Source organism: Gorilla gorilla, chromosome 4, assembly GCF_029281585.2.
Source record: "Gorilla gorilla gorilla isolate KB3781 chromosome 4, NHGRI_mGorGor1-v2.1_pri, whole genome shotgun sequence".
NCBI lineage: Eukaryota > Metazoa > Chordata > Mammalia > Primates > Hominidae > Gorilla > Gorilla gorilla.
In genome coordinates this window covers 36,911,819-36,938,151 of record NC_073228.2, presented here as the reverse complement: position 1 = coordinate 36,938,151, position 26,333 = coordinate 36,911,819, and the positions used below count along the sequence as shown (strand labels likewise).

The following is a 26,333-nucleotide window of genomic DNA, read 5'->3' as shown; positions in this document are numbered from 1 at the left end:
TCAGTACCTCTTGGGACCTCTTGGTCATTTCATAAATATTGGTTATGTAACACTGCAGTTTAAAAGATACAGGATTAAGAAAAAAGGTATAGGATATTGTATATTGAAAATTTGCTAGGAGAGTAGATTTTAGGTGCTCTTACCACACACACACACACACACACACACACGTGAGGTAGCTATAGAAGGTGATGGCTATATTAATTTGCTTACTTGTAGTAATCATTTCACCATGTATTTGTATACCAAAACATCATGTTGTACACTTTAAATACATACAATAAAAATGAATTAAAAGAAAAAAGGTATGGGAAATTCCACTGAATCTATACTGATCCTGTAACATATGTTAAAAGTTACTTAATTTGGACAAATTCCTGCTTATGCCCAGATTTCTGTGACTTTCTAGTGAGATGTGCTCTGATAGCTGTCATCGAAGTGTGGTTTAACTGTATGCATAGTTTTGCTAAATTGAGAAGTGCTATCGTAAGAGGGAAAATGTTAGTTAGGCCAGCAATATTTTTATTTTATTTTCTGCTGATATAAAAAAAAAGTGTTAAACTTTATTTTTGTTATTTTGAAAAGACCTGAAAGGAATGAATAAGCCGGAAAAACTGCTCATAACCCACCATGGAGAGGCAATCGTCATTTACATTTTGGCCTAATTACTTTTAGTCCTTTTCTAACTTGCTAACACTTTTGTCTGTTGTTTGTTTGTTTGGGTTTGGGTTTTTTTGGTGTTTTTTGTTTTTCGCATAATGAAAGAAGCAGCATATAGTGGCTAACAGCATGGGCTCAAGAACGATATTACCCGTGTTCAAATCCTACCTCTGCCTCCTACAATCAACATAATCTTTGCGACTTTCTTAACTTCTCTGTATCTCATTTTCCTCACCTATGAAATGGAAGAACAACTGATTTTTTATAAGCTTATTCATTCTAGTATCCAGTATCCAAAACAGAATTGATCCTATACTCTTTCCACCTTTCCAATCTTATTTATTCTGTTTTTTCCCTTAACTGGCACTCATTTGGAAGGCTTCCTACCTCTTTTATCATTTTATCTGTCATTCTCTTGATGTCCTGTAGTTCTGTCATTTTTATTTATTTGCAAATATTGTTTACAAATATAATCTAGGTTGGAAGCCAACCTTACTCCCGGAAACTGAACTAATATGAGAAACTGAGGAACCCAATTGAGAATTATACTTGTCTATAATGGCCTTAAAGTTGCATTGCAGTGTGCCCTCACATTTAAGTCAAATATGGCCTGGATCTGTTCTAAAAGAAAACAGAATAATAAACTAAGTAAAGCATGTGATTGTCTGTATCACAGTTATTATCCTAGAAAGCCATTTACCATACAGTGATAATCAAATGACTGGATGGGCTGTTAACAGTAATATGTCCCTTAGGGCGCAACATTACAACTGTGTGTGCTATGTGCAGACTATGATGACAGAAAAGTTTCTAAACCTAGCCTAACTGTTAACTGTTTAAGTAATCAAGATTCCTATGGAAAACAGTTTCTTCTTTTGTTTATTTCAGAAAAGGCTTAACATTTAAGTATCTTTAATAAAGGGGTAGGAAGGAAGATCATCTTGTTAGCCTTTTGGTTAAAGTCATTGTCAAGTAGCATCAAGGCAGAACATGGTCATAAAAGAGAGAATACCTTCCCTCTTAGCTTCATGATTGAAAACAAAAAGAAGCCCTAAGTTCTTCCCATTGAACACAATGGGCCCTTTGGGTATGACAATCACAGTTCTCATATCTCCCAGAGCCAACCTTGATTTCAGATGTTTTGGTACTCTTGCAATTACTCTCCTGAATTGGAACTCAGAAAAAAATAATTGAAGTACATATAGTTTCCTTTCTTTGTGAGCGAGTTTTTTGTTAACCATATCCTTTATTGAAAATGTTTTTGCCCTGTCCTAATATTGTAATGTAAGTTGTTATTCAAAAATGGATCTGTCTTTATTGATAAGGTGCCAGTAAGGTTCTGTGAAGTGTATTGATGTACTTTGGCTTGGAGAGTTATTAAAACGTAAAATGCTATTGTTTTATTGCTTGAGTAAATGGCGAATTGACATTAACTTAAGGAAACAGACCACTGTAGGTTTTTCTAAGTGTCTTGCAGTAAATCAACTTCCAAAGACTTCCTTAGGAAGCACGTTGACTCTTTAAAAAATATAAGTGCAACACGATCATAGTTCTAAAACCACCTAGCTCTTTTTTTAATCCAAAGATAGGAAAAATATATCAGTATAGAATATGGCTTTCTGTAGATTTCAAGAAAAAGCTCACCTGTTTCTAATCTAATCAATCTTATAGTTCTTTGTATGTTTTCATTTGTTCAGGGTTGACTAAGAGTATGGTTGCATTTGTGTAACAACTTGCCTTAGCTCATCTGAAGTTTTCTTCTAAAGAGTGTGTAATTATTTACTGCTTCCCAAATAGAAGTGCAGATTTTGTTCATATATTTTCTGAATTTTTAACTATACCCTCTTTTTTATTCTTTGGAGTAAACCTTTGTTTTTTCTTTAATAAAATGCAGTGATACAATTACTGCAAAATGTTTACTGGCATATTTTAATCTGTAACCCAATCACAGTTTAAAGTAATAATTCCTCAGCAAAACTCTTCCAGTAATGAATCTGAAATTTAAATTTTAAGGCAAGTGCAAAGGAACGCAGACCTGAATAATAGGAACATTTGTTAGGATATAGCGATGTCATCCTCCAGCATCTAGGGTTATTTTTCAAATGTACAATTCAGGATTCAAAGCTGAACTAAATTTGACTAATCAGACATGATTTATGTTCTAGGTTTAACCATGGTTGGAAATGACAGAGTAAGACTTTACCTTCCAATTCTTTTCTGAATTGTTGAAGGAGGTTGTAGTTTGGTTTAAGACTTGGTAACCCAGTATAGGTGTAAAGACAAACTCTAGGGAGTGGTGCCTTATTTAATTCCTTCCATTTTAACTGAAATATCTGAGCTACTTATGTCTCAAGAACTGAAAAGCTTAATGAAACATACAAATTTATAAACATATATTTTTAATACTCAAAGGAAATATCGCCACTTCCCAAAGACCTGATAGATGTACTCAAATCATTGCTATGGAGCATGTTTGCATTTGGGAATGTAACTTAAATGTTTTATCATCGAAATATGTTTTTGGTGTTTGTGTTATTTCCGTATACCATTAGTGCCTAAATCACAACACATAGATATATATTTACCATAATATCACATTCAGAAAACTACAAAGGCAAGCAAATCTTTTAGAATGTACCAGGCATCTCTTCTATTTAGTTGCTGACTTGCCATGTGACATGCCAAATTTCTCCATTTTAACTCTACTACTGCCCAATGATGCTACAGACACTTAATTGGTATTTAAAACAGTTTGGGATTTCCAGATTAAAGATTTCACAGAAGCACAAATTTTAGTATCTGGCTTTCTGTCTAGTGGTTACCCTTAGCACACACTGAATGTAAACTTCCTTGTATATAACTGTAACGTGTTAAGACTGTGAAGAGATCAAAAAGGATAATTATATGACAGTTATAACTGTCATATAAGTTAAACAAATGCAATTGCAAAGCAGGCAATTGTTAAGTTTTGTTTAAACATGATTATCTTATTTGAGTGGAAGCCAAAAAAACTTTGGGCCTTTGTGCTCTTCTGTTATAGCAGGGCTCTGTTATGTGACCTAGATTTCAAATCTCTGTAGTATTTCCTGTAGAAAAACAATGTATTCCTTCTCTGCACACCTACCACTAATAATAAAATGAGTCAGCTACATAGAGGCACTATCTGTGTAAAGTTTTTAATGAAACCTTTTATTAATGAAAAACAAGTACATAGTGCTATAATACTACAGATGAGTTAATAAGATAAGCATAATTAAGAATCTTTCTAGAAGGAAATTTCTCAGGAGGTAAATATTTAAAGATTTACTCTTAAGTTTTTTTAAAAATAACAATATGCTTTTGTGTGTACGTGAATTTCTTATTTGTGTCTTATGTAATCTTGAAATTCTTGGTAGGCAAAAACTGTGACTCTGACATTTTACTAAGCAATTTTTTTAATCTATTGTCTCTTAGAAGAGTCTTTCCTGCTATTACAGTCTACCATATGATCCCATTTTGTAACGGGTATTGAAGCTATGGAAAGAGAACAGCTGTCCATTTCTATTACATGTTAAGTGATGTGACAGATTTCAGCCTTTCCTCTTCTCTCAGCCAATAGTGTAAAAGATTAGTTGTAAAATTTTTTTTTCTGTAGCCCATTCAGGTTTTGATGATGACCGAAGGTCTTAGGCAACCATTGTACCATAATGTTACTGTTAAGAAACTGGATCAATTCCAGGTCATTTGACTGAATACACATCACATGATCAAGGCTTTCCAACACCCTGACTTTGACTAAATACCACAGCTCTCATTTAAAGTTACATATCTTTAAGAAACATAAGTCTACCCAAATTTGCTGCACTAATCGAAAAAAAAACAATAATTTCAGCTGTATCTAAAATAACTTTGAACATCTGCTTTACAAGTGAAAAACTGATCTAGCTATTTCTAAAGGTACAGATGTTTACATTATGTGGGCAAAACAACTGAATGATGGACAGAATGTTTTTAGCATTTATTTGAATTGTTGCCATAGTCTCAGAGCATTAGTGTAAAACAGTCTCCTTTAGGTTCTGTTCTCTCCCTCAGTCGTATCATCACTTCTACTCCCTTCCTTTCACCAACAGATATTGATTGAGTACCTATGTGTCAGACACTCAATCTGACATTGAGGGATAAAACAGACACAGTCTTCCTGGAACATATGCTTTTTAGGGAATAACTGGACATTTTTTTGAAAGCTTACTGATGTAATTACATATAGTGGTAAGTGTTCTAAAGAGCAAAACTAAAACACTACTCATTTATTCAGCAAACATTTTTGAGGGCCTATGATATGTCACGCATTTTGCTAGGCCCATAGTATGCAAGGATGGATGAAACAGACACGATCCCTACCTTTATAGAGCTTATGATTTAAGTTGGAAAAGCAAACAATAAACAGGAAAATCAATATATATGTAATTTCAAACTGAGAAAGTGCTGTGACTGTAGTGAACATGTTGCTGTGATAGAAATGGAGGGAGGACAAGAAAAGTCTGTCTTCATAGTAAGATTTAAGATTTGAAAGATGAGTAGGAGCCAACCATCTAATGAGTTAAGGAGAAAGCATTCCAGACTGAAGCAAAGAGCTGCCTACTCAAAGAAATGAAAGGAGGCCAGAACAGATTTACTTATTATAACGAGGAGGATTGCAGACAGGATCAGCTTTTGAGAAATAAATTAAAACTTAACTTTGGAAAAAATTAAGTATAAGTTGCCTGTGAAACATTTAAGTCAAGATGTTATTGGCAAGTTGTCTATACCAGTCTGGAGTCAAAAGAAAGGGCTGGGCTGGAGAAATAAATTTAAGAATCTTTAGCATGTATATGGTTTTTAAAGCTATGAAAGTGGTGAGATCACCTAGGAGGAAAGTACATGTAGGGAAATAAAGAGGATCCAAGACTTAACACTAGGAACCTTTAGAAGTCTATTGAAAGAAGAAACTGGACTAAAAAGGAGTGTTCAGAAAGATAGAAGGAAAATTAGGCAAATGCAGTATTATAGAAACCAAGAAAAATGGCTTTAAATACATATGCTTTTCAGTAGTTAAGTAACTGTCTTGATAGTAATTTTTTAAAATTTTCTCAATAAATTATAAAAGACTCCATCACCATTAGTATTTTTTAGAACCACTTTCTCCAAAAAGTGGAAGCTGTATTAACTGATTTATATATATATATATAAATATTTTATTATACTTTAAGTTCTAGGGTACATGTGCACAACGTATAGGTTTGTTACATATGTATACATGTGCCATGTTGGTGTGCTGCACCCATTAACTCGTCATTTACATTAGGTATATCTCCTAATTGATCTCTGTTTTTAACCCACTTGCCAGATTAGCCAACTCATCCATTCTCACTATAAAGCACATTGATGCCCATGGGCAATGTCGGCTTGTGCCTAAGAAGCCTCTGCCTGGTACTACCATGGACTTAAACTGCTACCAGTTAAAAAATATCATTTTTATTTTCAAAAAGATTGGTGCCATTTGTGCTTATTATAAATTAGTTATATGAATATGCAAAGAAAAAGTTTGTTTCTACAAAAACTAAGTAGAATGCTTTAGAGAGATCTGATAATGGTGAGTTAATACTACTGATGGATTGTAAAGGAGTCATCTGTGAAAGATTGGGAGAAAATTATAGAAGTCTAGAAGGATTCTGCCCTTGGATTATTTTATAACCATTCTTAATTCTCAATCCACTTTAAAGAAACCCCATCTGGAAATGAGAGCTGATATATTTTTAGTATGACTTCTGAACAATACAAGAACCCTAGAACGAGAAGAACAATACAGAACACTAATCAGAAGTCAGTCAACAAAGACAAGACTTTGACCTAATAAAGATTGGCAAATGAATATATATTTATGTGTTTTGATTTAAAATAAAATATATAAGTATATAAAATAAAAATATATCCATAAGCATATGACACTGACAGTAAATCTTCTACTGTATCTAATACAGATTAACTCAGTTTATGTTCTTTACCAAAATGTATTAATAAGTTATCATTGAATAAATGAAATCTTACAATATTAGTTAATTCCTTTTCTTTCATGCTTCTGATATTTAAATACCTCAAACAAAAAAATTAGTCTTTGGATATTTTGAATTTTCTAACCATATGCATATTGTGTTTCTATAGCTAGCCTTTGTATTTCTTTGCTTTAATTATACAGAAAACGTTTTAAAATGTATTTGATGACACATCACATAAAATCATCATAATCCCACTTTTATTGTTAACATATAGCCACAGTTAAGGTTACTAAAGTGTACTTCTCAAGTAGAAAATATAGTAAGTTAAAGATGTTCTTCCCTTATTTTCTGAAATCCTCTTTAAACTTAATTTCAAGCCTTTCCCAAGATGCTTAGAGGACATGAGAAAGAGTGATTTTTAATACTGCTACCTTTTAAATGTCAGTCTTTATTGTTCTATACATTTATCTGCAAGCATTTATTTTTTATCAATAATGTTTTCAAATTAAAATTCCATATTTAATAGTCAAATTGTCAGTGAGCCGTATGGGATGGCAAGTGAGCCCACATCACGTTCACACAAATGTTGGATAACCAAATACAGTGTTGGTAGTACCTACCTGTAAATAATTACATTCCATTCTATTATGTGTTGCTTAGGAGGCAGCTTCCTGCCAGAGATATGTACACGGCTTTGAGACATGGTTATTATATCTAGCATCAGAAGTCTGAGGTCATCAGATAGGAAAAATAGGAAGACAAATTTTGGCTCAATTGTGAGCAAGTATCTTGGACAATTAGACCCATTCAAAAATATGAAGCTCCAAGTTTACCATCATTACAAACAGAGCCTGGAGAAATCACAAAATACTTGTAGATATACTGGGTAAAAATGGAACTTCTGAAATCTTTTCTAAATGGCTGCTGCAGAGCATTGAGTATTTTGTGCAATAAGCAGAGGTCAAGGGAGTACATTGGAGACTGAAATCCAGCCCTTGCTGTGTTCACCCAACTGGATGCTCTGGTACAGGACTGTGTTTCCTAGAAGAAAGAGTGTTTTTTTTTTTTAAGTAATTTGCACAGAAGGAACATTAGCCCTACAAGTTCCATGCCCTCAGAGTTGCATCAGCTCAAAGGAGGCACTATGTTCTAGCCCTTGCACACAGAAGTGGTGCCATTTTCAACACATGATGGAATTTTTTTCTTTAGTTTTTGCAACATAAACATAGGCTAGCAGTGGCCCTGTGTTTATACATGCTGGTTTTTCCTCCTATTTCCTTCCTTCTAACACTAAGCAAATGAAATGAATTAAATATTCAATTCGGAAAATAATTTTTCAGAACCTAGTATGACTGAGGAAGATTCAGTACCCTCAAAGAGCTAGCAGTCTGTGGGAAGAGAGGAGTAAAAGAGTTGTGAAAACTATTGTAATGCAAAGTTTAAGATATTAAGTATTTTATGAATGGTACAAAGAGCTAATAGCTCAGATAAATGAGAAAAAATATTTTAAAATCAAGAAAGCATTTATAGAGAATGAAACATTTAATGTTTGACTCTGAGAAATTTTGAATGGCAGTGATGGAACCAAAGTGAGGTTGGGGTGAATGGGAGATAAAGGAAAACTGTCATAATTGAAAAACACACTGAGAGAGAGATGAGATGCAAGATTGAAACATCTCATTATGTCATTATGAGCAACCACAATCTTGAGAAAATATCTCTGCGAATTATTAACTATGTACCCAATTGTGCTGATACCCTAGAATCCCCAGGGTCTCTGACATACTTATTTCAACAAACCTGGTAACCTTAATATCTTAATTAACCTTAATCCACTCTTCTGTTGTCTTTTTGTTTTTGTTTTTGTAGTCTATGGCAGACTTGGTGTTTTGCCCTAGCCAGCCTGTTGTATTAGAAACTGTAAAGTCAGACAGTTGCCCTCTCAGGGGTAGCCTGCCTCACAGAGTGGCCACCCACCCCAGTTCTGGTCAATGAGTTATAAAGTAAAGTCTGCTTACAAACTTCTACTTGGGGAAACTTTTAATTAATGGATAAGGACAGATGGAGCTGGAACCACCTCTTTTTCTTTCCTGCCTTCAATACGAATATGTTGCCTATAGCACTGGGGGCTTTTTGCCCCCCCAAGACGAAATGTGTAGGGATCAGCCACTTAACACCTAAAGGATACTAGAGTAGAAAGATGAAAAAACCTGAGACCTTCATGCTATTGTCTAGCAACCTTTAGGCTCCTTAAAAATAAATACCTATTTGTTTTGCCAGCTACTTGGGTTATCTGTCATTTTTACCCAAAATCATTCCTAACTAATATGCCACATTTTTTTCTAAATCCCTCCAGACAATATTGCTTTTTAAAAAATGTTGAAGATGTCTTACTTCTTGGGATGTAAATCCTCAACAAACCGTTGTTAAACATTTATTATGCACCAAAGCCTGAGCTGTGTACCAGAAAATGACACAAAGATGGATAAAACATAGTCATTGTCCACAATCATGTTTTCCACAGGAGAGTGTTAAGTGCTGTGATAGAAACTGGTACAAACCACGGAAGTACCATAGAGGAGGGGAAGATGAAGTCTGCCAAAGAAATTAGGAGAGTATGCACAGAGGAGGTATCATCTAAGCTGATTCTAGACTGATGAGCAGAAGCTCACAATGCAGATGAAAAGAAAGAGTAACTCTAGGCAGAGATAAATGAAGGAATGGAGTCTATATTGTACAAATGCAGAGATAAATGAAGGAATGTGGTCTACACTGGCAAAAGCAAAAAGTTGAGTTGGAACATTTTATGTTTACTTTATATCAGATATGGCTATATTTCAAAATGAATTCAGATTTTACTCCATGCAGTTAATTTTATAATTAATAGAAAGCAGTCCATTTAAATTCCATCTAGTTTGAATTTATAAAAATTATAACAAGAAGCACTCAAAAGTTTTGATTGTCAACTTACATATTGAGATATGTGTCTATGTGTGTTAATGTATGACTTCCAAAGCAGATTAAAACATTAAAATTGTAAGGGGATTAAAGTAAAAGAAGAAACTTTTAAGTGCTTTTGAAGCACTCTTTTATAAATAAAGTTTTGAGTTACAAGTGTTTTATCCAGTCATTAAAATATATCCTTAAAGAACATTATCTCAAATCAAAGTGTACTTAAAAGTAGAAAACTAAATTTTTTAATTAGAAAATCTTTTAGAGATTTTGCTAATTCCTGCTTTGTTTTATTCACATTTATGGGAGTTTATATTCCTTGTAAATGTGTTATCCCTCTCCTTTTTTGTTATCAGTTAAAGCAGACACACAATTTTAAGAAGAAAAGTATGCTCAAATTTTAATCTCAAAACTTGATTTGCCCAGAGAACCCCAAGATCTAACCTAGTAGTTAGATAAGTTCTTGCCAAAGTACTTTTCATATCAGGATCCCTAAACATAGCAGCTTTTGTGTGTGTGTGTCCAGTAACTTAAGATAATTCAATAAAGGGGAAAATTTAAGGGAAGAGGTAGCAGAATTGGTGTCTGGCTTACTTGGTATGATGGAGTGCATCAATTAAACCAAATCAATATGTCGAAATAAAAATGGACTATTTATAATTGCATGCAGGTTTTTTTCCTGAATTAATCAGAAATTACTATCACTGGTCAAATGAGAGATAATTCTCATATTTCCTAGCTTCTTGTTATATAGGTTTCTTTAGTAAGTGCTGCCAGACGAAGAGAAGAGATAAAAGAGTTGCAATGTAGAAAGTAAATATTGTGTTCTAATGTTACAATAATGGACTATACCTGACTGCAACAGCAAGCAGCAATGAGCAACAACCACAACAACGACAAATAGAATAGGATGGGCCAGGCGCGGTGGCTCATGCCTGTAATCCCAGCACTTTGGGAGGCCGAGGCGGGCAGATCATAAGGTCAGGAGATCGAGACCATCCTGGCTAACACGGGGAAACCCCGTCTCTACTAAAAATACAAAAAATTAGCCAAGCATGGTGGCCCGCGCCTATAGTCCCAGCTGCTTGGTAGGCTGAGGCAGGAGAATCGCTTGAACCCAGGAGGCAGAGGTTGCAGTGAGCCGAGATTGCACCACGGCACTCCAACCTGGCGACGAAGCAAGACTCAGTCTCAAAAAAAAAAAAAAAGAAGATAAAACGAGAAATATGACTTGAAACTCTAATGCATAATACACTTCTAACTGTACTTAACACCTCCTAATTTCTATTAATACCTTTTATTTGATAATGATTGGTTGCTATAAATCTAGGCTATGCTGGATTGTGTCAGCCTAAGATATGACAAGAAGGTCCCAAGCCAGTCACCATGGAAAGATCTTATCAAGGGTGTTTAGGTAAAAGGGACAGTGAGGCCCCATGACACCATGAGAAGAAATAGGAAAACAGCATTATATGGGGACTTGGGAGAATGAGATGGAGGTCCAAATGATAAGACAGGCTGTGAGGTTGGAAGATGTGGAAATTGAGAAAAGATGAGCAGAGGTTCATGATGGATCAGAAAGCTTAGTCTGCAAATAAAAGATATGTGTTCAGGCCTTACTTTTGCATGGTACCTGTTTACATGCTGTTTTGGAAGGCATGACCCTTTAAAGGCATTTGCAGAATAGACTGTGATATTTATTAATAGTTATATATAAACATTTTAAAAATAAGGTAGGGAATACAATGAGATTAAATGGTTTTAGAAACACTGTTTGCCTTCCAGCCTCACAACGGATCTGCTTCAAGTGCTACATTTATCCTTCAAATTTATTTTTTACTGCATTGATTGGTAGATTTTGTTTTTCTGAGTTCAAGCTCTTTTAGAGAAGAATATGAGTTTACCTTTACAGTTTAGTCAGACTGAAGTAATTCTGTCAAGTAAGTTGATTTAACAGTGTGCAAAATTTGGATCCATTTTTATTGCTGTATTTGCTCAGGCTGCCATAACAAAATATCACAGCCTGAGAGGCTTAAACAACAAAATTTTATTTCTCACAATTCTGGAGACTAGAAGTCCAAGATCAAGGTGGTGGAAAAGTAAGCGTAAGCTTCATTCGAGATCTCTTCTCTTGGCTTGTAGGTGACTGCCATCTTGCTGAGTCTTCACATGACCCTTCTTTGTACATGCACACAGAGGAGGGGTGGGGTGGCTCTTGTCCCTGTTCTTCTGAGGACACTAACTTTGTGGAATCAAGGTCCTACTCTTTATGACCTCATTTAACCTTATTACTTCCTTAAAGGCCACACCTACAAATGCAGCCATATAGCAGGGGTGAGAGCTTTACCATAAGAATTTTTAGAGGACAGAAACATTCAGTTTATACCAATACTAAACTGTTAAGCAGGTGGTAATTAATCATTGAAAATTAATGTACAATTTATTCACGTGTGAAAGAAAGGTCTGAGTGCAGCATTTTACACTCTGCACAGAAGCTGCTCTTTTCATTCAGCATTATTGCAGAATGACATAGTGGATGATGACTAAAGTAGAAGTTAGATTACTATGTTTTCCTCTAATTGACTCTATGACAAAGCTCTGAAACCATTTTTGGTGTCAGTATCCAATTTGTAACATGAGACAATTAGAGGATTTCTAAAATCTCTTTTCACTCAAAAATTCTATGCATCTGAGAGTTCCACTTCCAGTAAGGCTAAGTAAGTTCCTGACAGACTAACCATCCTGCAGAAACCTATTGTAAACCCTGGACAAAATACAAAAAAAAAATAAATAAAATTGAAGCTTCTGGAAAGTGAATATGACCAGGCAAATTCTGGAGATCAGTCAAAACTTGGAAGTCCTTGGAAGAAGGACCCAACATAGGATAAGTTTCCTGTTTGTTCTACTTTTAGATTGATGGCAGGACCCAGGGCTGGGACTAGGATAAGGCAACAAGGTACCCTGGGTGTACCTCCCTCTTAAGGAAGCTCAGTCTCAAATAGTGACCCTGAACTTGCATGAGCCTGAGGGAGGGTGATTCCTTCAATTTTGTATGTAGACACTGCTTGCCTCACTCTACTCCAAACCCTAGCAGGACACTTAGAGTGGTAAAACTGATAACTTGCAGTCTTTCTGGCCTATAGAACTAGCATATGAAGTTTGGGACAACTGGAAAGGCAGAGGGGAAATCCCGGAAAGAAGAGCACTGGAGACAGAGACCCCCAAATTCTGCATATAAACTCTGTCCAAGCTTCTGGGTCTGACCCCAAACTACACAAATATAGGGCACATTGCAAACCGCCCAGCAAAGGGGAATGGGGAGGGAAACTGAACTGAGGTTTTAGCTGCTGCCTAAGAAATAGAACTTACTGCTTGAGTCCAACCAACTAAATGACCTGCCAAAACAAAAAGATTAACATGCTTCAGAGTAGTGTAACAGAATCCAGAGTTTTTACAGTATAATGTTTATAATTTCCAGAAAACAATCCCAAATTACTCAGTGTGAAAACAAAAAACAGGAAAATGTAACTCATTCTCAAGAGAAAAGACAGTCAACAGATGCCAACCTCCAAAAGACCAGATGTTAAAATAAGGACTTTAAAATGCTTGTTATACCTACATGCAATGAAGTGAAGGAAAACATGCTCATAATGAATGGAAAGAGAAGATCTCTAAGCAGAGAAATAGAAATAATTGTGTAAAACTAAATGGAAATGCTAAAAGTATAATACCTTTTAAAAAATCAGAACAGTGGCTGCCTCTTGGGGCACAGAAGTAGAAATAAACAGGAATGGGATATTTCTGGGGTGGTGGTAATATTCTGTACCATGATTGGGGTTTGGGTTGCACAGGTGTAAGCATTTGTGAAAATTCAGTAAATATACACTTAAGATTTGTACATTTCATTGTAAGCTAATTTTACATCAAAAGAAAGAATTTCTGGATAGATCTCCCAACTGAAGAAATCCCTAAATCAAAGACCTGCTAACAGCTGGACAAGGAGATTCTGGTGCGTGACTGTTGTCTCTGAAATCATTCCAAAGTGCTTACTGGGTTTCTATATTCCATAGTGATGAGCATTGCAGGTAGAAGGAACAGTATCTGGAAAAGCAGAGATGAAAAGAAGTCTATAGCATGCTCCAGGAAATAACTCAGTGGATGACAGTAAGTGGGACTGACACAGCATAAAGATGAAAGGAAGATTGCAGCCATTTTGTAATGGGATTTCTCTTACTGCAGCTTTTTTAATGGGATTGCACATACTACTGGTTCAGGATATTTCCCCTGCTTTTTAAAATTGAGATATAATTTACATACAATAAAATGTAAGTGTACAATTCACTGAGTTTTGACCAATGTAGACAGCTGCATTATACTACCACCATCATGCCCTAGAATATTTCCATCACCTCACAACCTTTCCATGTGCTCCTTTGTAATCCATTCCCTGCCATCCCTTGTCCCAGGCAGCCCTTGATTTGCTTTCTATCACTGTAGTTTTGCCTTTTCTGAAATGTGGAATAAATAGACTATTAAGTTTCTAGCTTCTTCCACTCAGTGTAGGGCTTTTGAGATTCATCCTTTTATGCGTAATGTTGAGTGGTATTCCGTTATATTGTTATGCCACAGTTTATCCAGTCACCAATTGATGGATCTTCCAATTGTTTTCAATTTGGAGCTAGTATGAATAAAACTGTTGTGAACATTCAAGGATGTGACTTTCTGGGGATGCATGTTTTCAATGGTCTTTCAAGATTATTGAAAACATGGATTGACGTATGTTAATCCATCCATGGATGGATTTAAATGATTAAATTTTTTGAGTGATAAACTATACAGTCAGAACCTATATTCTTTGCAGAAGAGAAAAAGCAAAATTGGGGTCACTTTTATTTAAGTTTATAACTCTTTAATGTAATGATTATTGAGTTATCTAACTTCATGAGAGCTATTATTTGAAAAAATAACCCTCTATGAAGGTGTTTTTATTGTTTTTCTTTAAATCTTTTTAAAAACACATTTAAAATTTTCAAACATCCTCTTAAAGGCAAATGTCTTCACGGATTTTTTATGATTTTTTTCCAAATTTTACCTGAAAGTAATGTGAGATTGTTAACAGATTTTCAGATAAACTTTTTTTAATTTAAAGGACAAAGATAATAACAACAAATGCTACATGATTAGGGATCAGTGGTGTTTAGAGTTTCATTATGTATGTTCATTTATATTCAAGGTCGGAAACAGCAATGATCTTGACTTCATTTCATCTAGTCTGTGACAGCATTTCTAAAATTGTATGTCTATTGATCCTCCTTACCCTGTTGTCAAAATCCACAAATAACAGTTGTACAAATATTTATAAGTTCCCCTGGTGAGTACAAAGACCTCATAACAACAGTAAAATTTCAAATATGTGCAAGATTCACTAAATCATCAGTCTTCATGGGAGGCAAATTTCTACAGTCAGTCAACAGATAGTTCTTGAGTGCCCACTATGTGTGAGATACTGTCCTGAATCTGGGTCCCATTATACCAGATCTCTGACAGTAGACATTCAACAAATGAAAGTCAAAAAAGTGTTGAAGTTTCTGGCAGATCCAGAGTCTGGGCAGGTAAGGAGGGAGAGGCACTGCTGAGAGTGTTCAGGAAGTTACCACGCTGGGTGAATGTGAGGGAGATTTTAACCCGTTGTATTAGAGATTGCTTGGATGAGATTCCAAATCAGATTGAGAGGTGGGGTCTGGAAATTTGAGTCTACCACCCCCAAACCCACTTTACCTGCACAACTTTACTGTGCCTAACTTTAGCCTCCTATAATCCCTGTTATGTATCTCTCTCTTCATTCTTTTTAAAATATAGTCTATAACTGGACACAACTATAAGATTTCATAGTCCTTTTGTTTGTTTGTTTGTTGTTTGTTTGTTTGTTTGTTTGTTTGTCTGTTTGTTTTGAGGAGTCTCGCTCTGTCGCCCAGGCTGGAGTGCAATGGCACGATCTTGGCTCACTGCAACGTCCACCACCCGCTGTCAAGCGATTCTCCCACCTCGGCCTCCCGAGTAGCTGAGATTACAGGCACCTGCCATCATGCCCGGCTACTTTTACTATTTTTGTAGAGACAGGGTTGCACCATGTTGGCCAGGCTGGTCTTGAACTCCTGACCTCAGGTGATTCACCCGCCTTGGCCTCCCAAAGTGCTGGGATTACAGGTGTGAGCCACTGTGTCCAGCCTGTAAGGATTCTTTTTTTTTTTTTTGAGACAGAGCCTCGCTTCCTTACCAGGCTGGAGTGCAGGGGCACAATCTTGGCTCACTGCAACCTCCATCTCCTGGGTTCAAGTGATTCTCCTGCCTCAGTCTCCTGAGTAGCTGGGACTACAGACACTCGCCACCACACCCGGCTAATTTTTGTATTTTTAGTAAAGACAGGGTTTCACCGTGTTGGCCAGGATGGTCTCGATCTCTTGACCTTGTGATCCGCCCGCCTCGGCCTCCCAAAGGGCTGGGATTATAGGCGTGAGCCACCGCTCCTGGCCGGATTCTTTTTTTTCTCTCTGCTCTCTCTTCTTACCTCTGGCTTCTCATTCTCCTGCCTTCTTTCTTCCCTTTTCCCCCCTTTTTCTTTGATCATTTTCTCTCCCTCATTAACTGACCACAAGATGAAATAGAAAACTATTTTTCTAATGTTCCAGGTTTATTGGGAGAAAATGTTTATAATCCCATGACAAAAAAAAAAAATAAAGAAAACTAAAATTAAGGTAGGTGCCATGGCACATGTCTGTTGTCCCAGCTATTCATGAGGCTTGAGGCAGGAAGATCCCTTGAGCCCAGGAGTTTGAGTCCAGCCTGGGCAACACAGGGATATTTTATTTCTCAAAAGAAAGAAAGAAAGAAAAGAAAAGGAGGGAGGGAGGGAGGGAGGAAGGAATCCTAAAATTAGTTAAGTTCTTTTTATTTTTATGTAACCTTTGAAATATTTTTCTTAGTTACATTTTCCTTCCTAGGAACAACAAAAAAGTGTCCCATCTCTAATTTAGACATTGTATAAAATAAATAATAGGGGCATTGTGGTAGGCAGAATTCTCAGGTGGCACCCATATTCCTGGTTCCTGGTGTACACACACCTTCTGTCAGTTATTTAACCAAATACTAATCTAGGTGCTGCTGTGAAGAGATTTTGCATATGTAATTAGTTAACCTTAAGACAAAGAGTTTATCCTGGTGGGCCTGACCTACATGAGCCTTTAAATCTGAATCTCGAAATCAGAGACAGAGAAGTCATATTAGAAATATGAAAAGGACTCTATGTGTCACCACTTAAGATGGACTGAAAATGGAGGGGTCACATGGCAAGGAATGCCAGCTACTTCTAGGAGCTGAGAGTGGCCCCCAGCTGATGGCCAGCAAAAAACAGGGACCTCTACAGCTGCAAACTGAATTCTGCCAACAACATCAAAAAATTAATTTGAAAATAAATTGTTCCCCAGATACTCCAGATAAAAACTTACCCCAGCTGACACCTTGATTTCCGTCATGCCATGCCAGACTTTCAACCTACAGAACTTTCAAGAACTTGGATCTAATGGGTGGGTGTTGTTTTAAGCTGCTAAATTTGTGATAATATGTTATGCAACAGTAGAAAACTGTTGCTATAAAAGTATAAACAGTAGGTATGTTTTCTTGAAAGCTTTTATCTTTTTAAATTGACAAATGATAATTGTATATCTTTATAGAGTATAATGTGTTGTTTCAGTATATACATACATTGTGGAATGATCAAATCAGGCCAATTAACATTTTCATCACCTCACATACTTATTTCTTTGTGGTAGAACGTTTAAAATCTACACTTTTAGCAATTTTGAAATATACAACACATTCTTATTAATGACAGTCACCATGCTGTGCAATAGATAACCAGAATTTATCCCTCCTGTGTAACTGAAACTTTATACCTTTGACCAACATTTCCCCTTTCCCTGTCCCTCCCCACCTGCCTCTGGTAACAACTATTCTACTTTTCATTTCTATGAGTTTGACTTTTTAGGTTTCACATATAAGTAGAGGTCATGTCACAGATGTCTTTCTGTGCCTGGCTTATTCCACTTTGCATAATCTCCTCTAGATTCACCCATGTTGTCCCAAATGACAGAATCCTTTCCTGAGGCTGACAAGATTCCATTGTCATAATATCACATCCATTCATCTGTTGGTGGGTGATATCTTGGCCATATCATGATGTTTCCATGTCTTGGCTATTGGGAGTAATGCCGTAACTAACATGGGCATTCAGACATCTCTTCAACATACAGATTTCAATTTCTTTGGGTATATACCCAGAAGTGGGATTACTGGATCATATAGTAATTTTAGTTTTAGTTTTTGAGGAACCTATGTACTATTTTCCAAAATGGATGTACTAATTTACATTCCCACCAACAGTGTACAAGGATTCTTTTTTCTCTGCATTCTCACCAATGCTTATCTTTCATCTTTTTGATAAGCCATTCTAACAGGTATGAAGTGATATCTCATTGTGATTTTATTTTGCATTTCCCTGATGATTATTCATGGTGAATCACTTTTATACATCTGTTGGCCATTTGTATGTCCTCTTTTTAGAATTCTGGTATGCTGGTATGGGGTACTCTTAGAAACATGGTATGGTAGTATAAAGTGAATGACATCCCATAGGGATATTTATGAAATCACCTTGAGACACACTAATTTCTCTGTCAGTTTTGAATCTAGCATTTTGACCTAATTAGCAAGCTGCTGTTGCTATTTTCTTAGATCAAGTGTGTCTACCTATTGCTCTCAGGCAACCTGTTACAAGCAAATGGTAGTGTCCATTTTGAACTATCAGACATGCTGCTATTACTCTTAACCAGTGTAAATCAAGCTTGCTGGATAGCAACTTTACCACCTCTAATCACTAAATCAGTTTTCCTGAATAGAACAGAAAAGAGAAGGTGCATTTTTTTCCCAATAGTTCCATTAATTCATGTTCGACAGCCACTGGCCCCTTAATATTTTTATTATTGTAGTAACAGCAGTGCTCCCCCAACCCACCCCTGCTTTAAGACAGGGTCTGGCTCTGTCACTCAGGCTGGAGTGCTGTGGCGCCATCTAGGCTCACTACAACTCTCTGTCTTCCAGGCTCAAGGGATCCTCCCACCTCAGCCACCTGAGTGTCTGGGACTATAAGTGCATGCCACTATGCCTGGCTAATTTTTTGCATATTTTTTTCCTGGACTCAAGTGATCTACCTGCCTCAACTTCCCAAAGTGCTGAGGTTACAAACATGAGCCACTGCACCTGGCCAACAGCAGTTCTTTAAAAACATCATTTTATCTTTGTATACTGAAATAAATTAGAGCTCCTCCCCTCTTCATCTCTGTAACCCATAAGGAAAAGAAGAATATCAACTCTTGGGGAAAATAATTCAAATATTTCAGCATATTCTTTTACAGCCTCACTTTCAATTATCTTATTGTTATTATTATTATTTGAGACGGAGTCTCACTGTGTCCCCCAGGATGGAGTATAGTGGTGTGACCTCAGCTCACTGCAACCTCTGCCTCGGGGTTCAAGCAATTCTCCTGCCTCAGCCTCCAGAGTAGCTGGGATTACAGGTGTGTGCCACCATGCCTGGCTGATTTTTGTATTTTTAGTAGACACGGGGTTTCACCATGTTGGTCAGGCTGGTCTCAAACTCCTGACCTCATGATCCGCCCTCCTCAGCCTCCCAAAATGCTGGGATTACAGGCATGAGCCACTGTGCCCGGCCCAATTATCTTATTAAACACCCTTTCAACATCTTTTTCTAAAGAACTCTCCTCCCGAATTTTACATCCTATTAAAATAGTAGGTATTTATATAAATATAGATACTTGGTAAACATTGATTCCTTAATTCAGCAACTAAGAACCTATCATGTGCCACAAGAATACTGGCAGTGAAGCAATGAATGAACAGTACCTCCTCTCATGGAATTTGCATCCTAGTAAGGAAAGAGAGAGGAAAGAAACCAGGTTGAGGGGGATAATGAGTGTCAGAGGTTGGAGAAGAAGGGAGCTGGCTCTTTTATGAGTGACTAAGGAAGGGATCACTGATTGAATGACATCTGAGCAGACCCTGAAAGGAAATGACAGCGTGAACCATGCATTCAAAGGGAACAGCTCTCTAGGCAGAAGGGCTAGCAAGTGCAAAGGCCCTGAAGCAGGAACATACTTGTTATGTTCAAGGAACAGTATGAGACCAATGCAGCTGCAGCACATTGAACATAAATAATTAAGAAATGAAGTCAGAGAAGTTGGAGATGGGGGAGCCAGGTCATGTAGAAGGAACATAATCTGACTTTTTGTTTTTTTAATGATGCTGCCTACTAGTTTGAGAGTAGACTGTGGCAGGGATACCAGTTAGAGTGCTATCAGAATAATCTACGTAAGGGATGGACCAATTTAATAAAGCTAAAAGTTGTGGGAAGTGGTCAAATTCTGTAACTAATTTGAAGACAAAGCCACCAAGATATGCTGGTTGATTACATATGGGGTGTAAAAGAATGAAAAGGGTCAAGGATGTGTCCTAGGCCTGAGCAACTGGAAGGATAGAAATTGATGGGGAGAGCTGAGAGGCGAGGTTTGGGTGAAGAGTCAGGAGATCAGTAATGGGCACCTTCAGTTTAAAAGTGATACAATGATAGAGGAAGAGAGGGCATGCACCTGAATTTGCCAGTTTGGAAATCAGGAGAGAGGTCCAGACTGGGGATAGAGAATTCTGGGTCACGTATGAATAGTATTTAAATAGAAACTGGATGAGATCACCTAACAAATGAGTGTAAGCAGGAAAAGAACAGAAAGGAAGGACACAGAGGAGTTGAAGAACCAAGCCTTGGAGCAGTCCAACTTTTAGAGACTGGGGAGATGAGAAGATACTAGCAAATGAGCAGAGAAGAAACAGCCAGTGACAGAGGAGAACCTGGAGAAAGCTGTGTCTTTGCAGTCGAATAAACTGTTCCAAGGAGGTAGTGATCAACAGCATCACATACAGTCATAAGTGAAGGAAGCTGAGGAGTGAAAATTGACCTTTGGACATAAAGTGACAAGAGCTGTTTTAGTGGCATAGGGCAAATGGTAGCCTCACTAGAGTTGATTTAAAAGAGAATGAATGAAAAGATGGGAATTGAATGTAGACAAATCCATTTTTGTAAGGTTTTTGTAAGGTTTAGTTATAAAGTAGAGCAGAGAAATGGAGTAGTAGCTGCAAGGAAATGTGAGGGAAAGACAAAATTTTGCCTTTAATTTTTTTTTAAGATAGAAGATAATTACAGCTCATTTTTATGCCCATGGTAATGACCCAGTACAGGGAGGGAACAAAGATGTCAGGGAAGAAAGTGGACAATTGTTGGATTGAAGTTTTGAGTAAGTAAGATGGGAGGATTGCATGAGGTATGACCACAGAGAAAAGCGGAGTGTGTGAATTGTTGGTGGATGTTATGGTGGGAATCTAGAAATTCTCTTTCTGCTGCTTCTGTGTTCTTAGTGAGGTAAGAAGCAAGGTCATCAGCTACAAGAGGATAGGGTGAATGTACTGAAAGGCTTTTTTTTTTTAATGAAGTACACAGTTATTTTATATGAAATGTATTATGAGATAACCGTGAAAACTATCTCTTACCATAACAAATTTAAAGTGTTTAGCTTAGCACTTGATGTACAGTAGATGTCAAAAAAATGCTTTACTGTAAAACAAAATTGGGATCAAATTTTCATTTGATTTGTGACATGAAGATCCATTATTTCATCCAAAACAATTATATATAACTTCAGAATTTCTGGAGAAATTGATGTATGGGGTGGGGAGCCCTTTAAAAGTAAGAAGTTGGGCTGAGGAGAGTCAGATGTGTTATTCATCATTACTCTCTACATTGATTAAATTTATTAGATGACTAATCATAACCAAAGATTGTTGGCAGGAGAGAGTATGAGAAGATCATTTCATCCTATTATTCAGCTCTGTCTTTGGGCTGATCTCACACTCTAGTGAGGAAAGCTCCAGCAAGTTTTATGCTGAGTTTCATTAGTGCACAGAATAAAGTCTGTTGTATATTACTGCTTTTAAGCAAAACAAATCAAAGTGCCTTAGCCCAGATCATTCCCCCAGCATTATATAATATAAATGCCCAGAAACAACTGCTGGGGAAATCCCACATTCTCATCTTCAGTCTAGGTCATGGGATCAGAGTTAGCAATGTAAGAGAAAACATTTAAACTGGCCTCTTAAATGTCTGTATATCAGAGTTCAAGGAAGTGACTCCACAATGTAACTGAGAGTGAGAGAACTCCAACTGTAAAAAAATACTGAATTTTGCATCTATTGGGAAGATAAATACAGAAAATGAATGTTGGCATTTCCCCTTCTCTTTTACTGGTAACTGGTGTAGTATATGTTGGCAAAAAAAAAAATAGTGACTGACAGCTAAAGTAGACTGTGAACCACCAAATAACCTCTAGAAATTTTTTACAATGTTGTTCCTTTAATATATTATAGCTTTTCAATTGCCGGATAAGTGACTTCTAACTAGAAATAGCTCATATCTAATTACGTTAACATTTTAACTTTTAAATTTGGGATGCACAAAATATGTAAAATTATATATGTATATATGTCATTTGCTTTTTTTTTCTCAAACAACAATGATGTATATAACCAGGTGGTAAAACAATCAAGTCACAGATCCAAAATCATGTTTGTTAATACACAGCATTTTTGCAAGGCCAATATTAAGGAGTGTTTAAATCACAATTCAGAAAATATATACATTTTTTCAATTATTTTCTTAGAAATTATTTTAATAGTTGAAATGCTGCATTATTTGGTTATTTATAGGTGGCAACCATCTCTCATTATACTAGATTCCTTTTTCATAGGAAAATTAGCTAGTAGTTCTTTTTAAATTGGCACTGCAGTTCAGACCTACAAATTAACTTGTACAATTGTAAACATGTAATGTCTCTAAAATAGACTGCTTTGTGTTGAAGCCTAGAAATTATTTCAGTTCCTTTTAAAAGAACATTGCTCTTTTAAATAATAATGCACAAATAATGGATAATAATGCACAAATTGAGACACTGGGAATCTAGTTTACTTTTTGTGTTCTTCAAAGAGTTAGGCAAAAGTATTATTTGATTGTTTTAATTTTGACTATTGGCAGTGCAAACAGGAGTTAGGGAAAAGAAGCAACACCACAGTGCTTAAAAGCATAGGCTGTGGCATCCGAATGCTTACATTCAAATCATGACTGCACTATCAGCAGTGTGACAATGGACAAGTTATTTAAACCTCTTTATCCCTCAGTTTCCTCTCTGCAAAATGAGGTTAATAACCATATCTATCTCAAATTGTTGTGACGTACAATGAATTAATAATATTTATAAACTACCTAGAAGAATGTCAGAAATAGTAGAAAGCACTATGTAAACATCTGATAAACATAGTTTATTGTTAGGGCAACAATTCTTTATGCCTTTGGAAGCTGCTATCAGTTTCATGTAATCATCTATTGGATAAAACAGCATTGCTGTCCTTTGATTTTTGGAACTTTCTGTGTAACGGGACCAGAGAGCTAAGAGATGGATAGCCACAGTAGTATGTTTGAGCTGGCTTCTACTGGCTTGCAAGAACTTTGTGAGCCAATTGTCAAACATAATCATTATTAATAATTAAAATATTTAAACTGAAAATTATATTAAAAGAAATGGTAATAAATATTTTAAAACCTAACCACTTCCTAATTATTTTCCTGCATTTTACAATTGTCTTTGTTCTTGAGGTTATTTACATCTGTTGTATCTAAGAATTGTATGTCATGGTGTATTACTATGCATTTCTTCCCATCTCCGTATTCAGTGACATCACATTGGTAGCTCGAAATAGGCATAGTATAGTATTTACACTAAGAAACTGAGCAAATGTTGCAAATCAAGGCTTGCCCCCACCCCCAATAGCTGGTTGTTAAAATATTTACCATCACACTACTGGATCAGGGTCAGAGTGTCCCACTAGTTTCTGTTATTCTTTTGCTGAATGTTATCATGAGTAAAACAGAGACTGTATTGAGGAAAGGATCGTAAAAAAAATTTGCTTACGCCTTAACGGAGGTTTCCCCTATAAACACTTTCCTATGTTAAGCATCCAAAATACTCTAAAATCACCAGAACCATAAGCAATGAAGAAAGGGCTGTTAATTTCATTACTATTAATAACAATGGTCTCCTTTTGTATATCATTGTGTAGTTACATGTTATCTAATAAGGGTATCATGCTAACCCCCTAAGCTAGAATGGTAGCTGTTATCATCACTACTATATAAATGACAAATCTATTTATATAGAAAGTTCAGATTCCACAAGATTATTACTTTCCCACGGTTATTCAACTTGCAATTGAAGAACATTACATATGGATTCAGATTTTCTGACTGCAAATCAAGTGAAAATTCCATTTATGTGATGAATGTTATATTCTTTAGCAAAGCCTTATTAGTTTTGAGTTAGAGATATCTCTCCCCACACCTCCACGCTCCCTCCCTCCCTCCCTCCCTCCCTCCCTCCCTCTTTCCTTCTGCTCTGCTCAGCATGTTGGATGCTAAAAGTTAAACCTATTTGAGTTTGTAACAATTTTGTAACACTAACAAATGTTTTTCAAATACATCTGACTCTGTTATTATAGTATATTTAATCAGCCCCCATTGATGGTTATTTAGATTATTTCCAATTTTTTGTTTTTACAATGAACAGTCTTGTCAATAAAACATATCTATAGGATAAGTTTCTACAAGAAAAATTGCTGGATTAAGCTATATGGAGATTGTTCAACATAGTGATGAAGATCTGGGCTCTTTCCCCTGCTAGCTGTGTGACCTTGGGAAAGTTATTGAAATTTCCTGTGCCTCAGTTCTCTATTGCTAAAATAGGGATAATAGCAGTACTTCTCATAGATTCTTTGTGAGTATTAAGTGTATTGGTACATGTATGGTGCTTACAACAGTGTCTAGAATCTAAACACTCAATAAATGTTAACTCATTATTATTAGCATTGAAAATTTTAGATAGTTATTTACAAGTTTCTCCTCATAAGTGTGTTATACTTAATACTTCCATCAATATGAGAATGACTATCTCTTCACACCATCAATGCTGTGTCTAATTAAACTACTTTTTAATGTTTGCTAATCTGATAGATGAACATGGTATGTCATAATAACTTTTTATTTCTCTAATAAGCATGAAGTTAAACATTTTCACATGTGTTCATTTGTGTTTCATGCCCTACATGTTTCACGTTTTGCCTATTTTGTTATTTGTTATTGATCTTATTATCAATTTGTAGGAATTCTTTCTGCATTAGGGAGTTCAACCTTTTTCTGTGCTATGACTTACCTTCATCGTGTTCCATATTTTTTTTGTAGAACTTATTCCTATTTTTAATAATGTCTTTATGTCGATTTCAAGCTTCATATGATCAAGGGTCATGTCTATTTGTTTATCACTGTATATTGAACATCTAGCAAAATGCTGAACACATAATAAAGGATCATTAAATATTTAATGAATGATACATGGGCCAGATATGACAAAGAAAATATTTGATACATAAATAGACTGGGAAATTAGAAAGGAACTATTTTGTCTGGAAATGTAATGACTTTGGTTTTGGATATGTTGAGTTTTAGGTAACAGCCACTATTCTAAGTTGAATGTGTTTAAGACTCTTACTTTGGCAAGATACTCATGAAGATTTTGGAGTCATCACTGTGAAGTTATTGATTCAAAACAGATGATCACTGATGGAAAGAATGTTATGGGAGGGTTCATAGATAATACTTCTAATCAAAAGCAATTTCAGGTAGTTATAGTTGTCATAACGTTTTTAAAACAAATATGAAAAGAAAAAATAGAAGCATTGTATATTTCCAAGTATAAAGATATGGTAAATGTAGGAAAATTTTAAAACAATAATGATTATTGAAAAGTATTTAGATAATGTTAGTCATATCCAAATCACTTATTATGAAGAAATGAAACCTTTACTAAGGGAAAACTGAGTTCATCAATAAGCTGGTAGAAATCAGAAGTCCTATTTTTGTATAAGGTAGGCTATTTGTGTTTTTAGTTTATAATTGGACAGTGATTGTTTTCTATTAGTGAACTATCACTGAGAGATTAATTACTATCATTTTAGTCTCTAGGTCTGTCTTTTATATAATAGATTATATGAAATCTGCATGAACTATAAGAAACTATTCAGTCTCCTAAAAAGAAACACTTATTTTCTCAGAACAGAGAACATCTTCTAAAATAAGTTATACATGTTACTTAATATGCAGGGATATCTTTATGGCTGCAGTCATTGAATAACCATTGTGACTTAAATGCCTATGAATTAGTACCTTTATAAGTCTGTTATAAAGTTATAATTCTTTTTTAATAATTGTAAGGAAATAATCAAGGCAGAAATTCTATTCTGATGGCACAGGGGATGTGGTAATCCAATGTTAGTGTCAATTTTCACATGATCCTGTAGATTAAAAGATACTGTCTTGAAAGTGTCCACTTTATTTTTATTAGAACGTATCTGTGACTTAAGAAATTAGAAGGACAGGCACAGTTGTACTGATCAGACAAATTATTTAGCGGGCAAAAATTGTAG

General features: G+C 35.8%; 1 protein-coding gene across 8 annotated transcripts in view; it reads left to right on the top strand.

Moving 5' to 3' along the window:
• The window catches only part of STXBP4 (syntaxin binding protein 4), a 280,286-nt gene that overhangs the window by 146,958 nt on the left and 106,995 nt on the right, over nt 1-26,333 (top strand). The window contains exon 17 of one of the 8 annotated variants that reach the window (XM_055388710.2): nt 17,111-17,209. The exons of the other annotated variants lie outside the window; for them this stretch is intronic. Within the exon in view, the coding sequence (XP_055244685.2) occupies nt 17,111-17,148 (38 nt within the window). The 3' untranslated portion in view covers nt 17,149-17,209. Of the gene's footprint in view, nt 1-17,110; nt 17,210-26,333 lie in introns of those variants that run through there. 8 annotated transcript variants of the gene reach the window in all.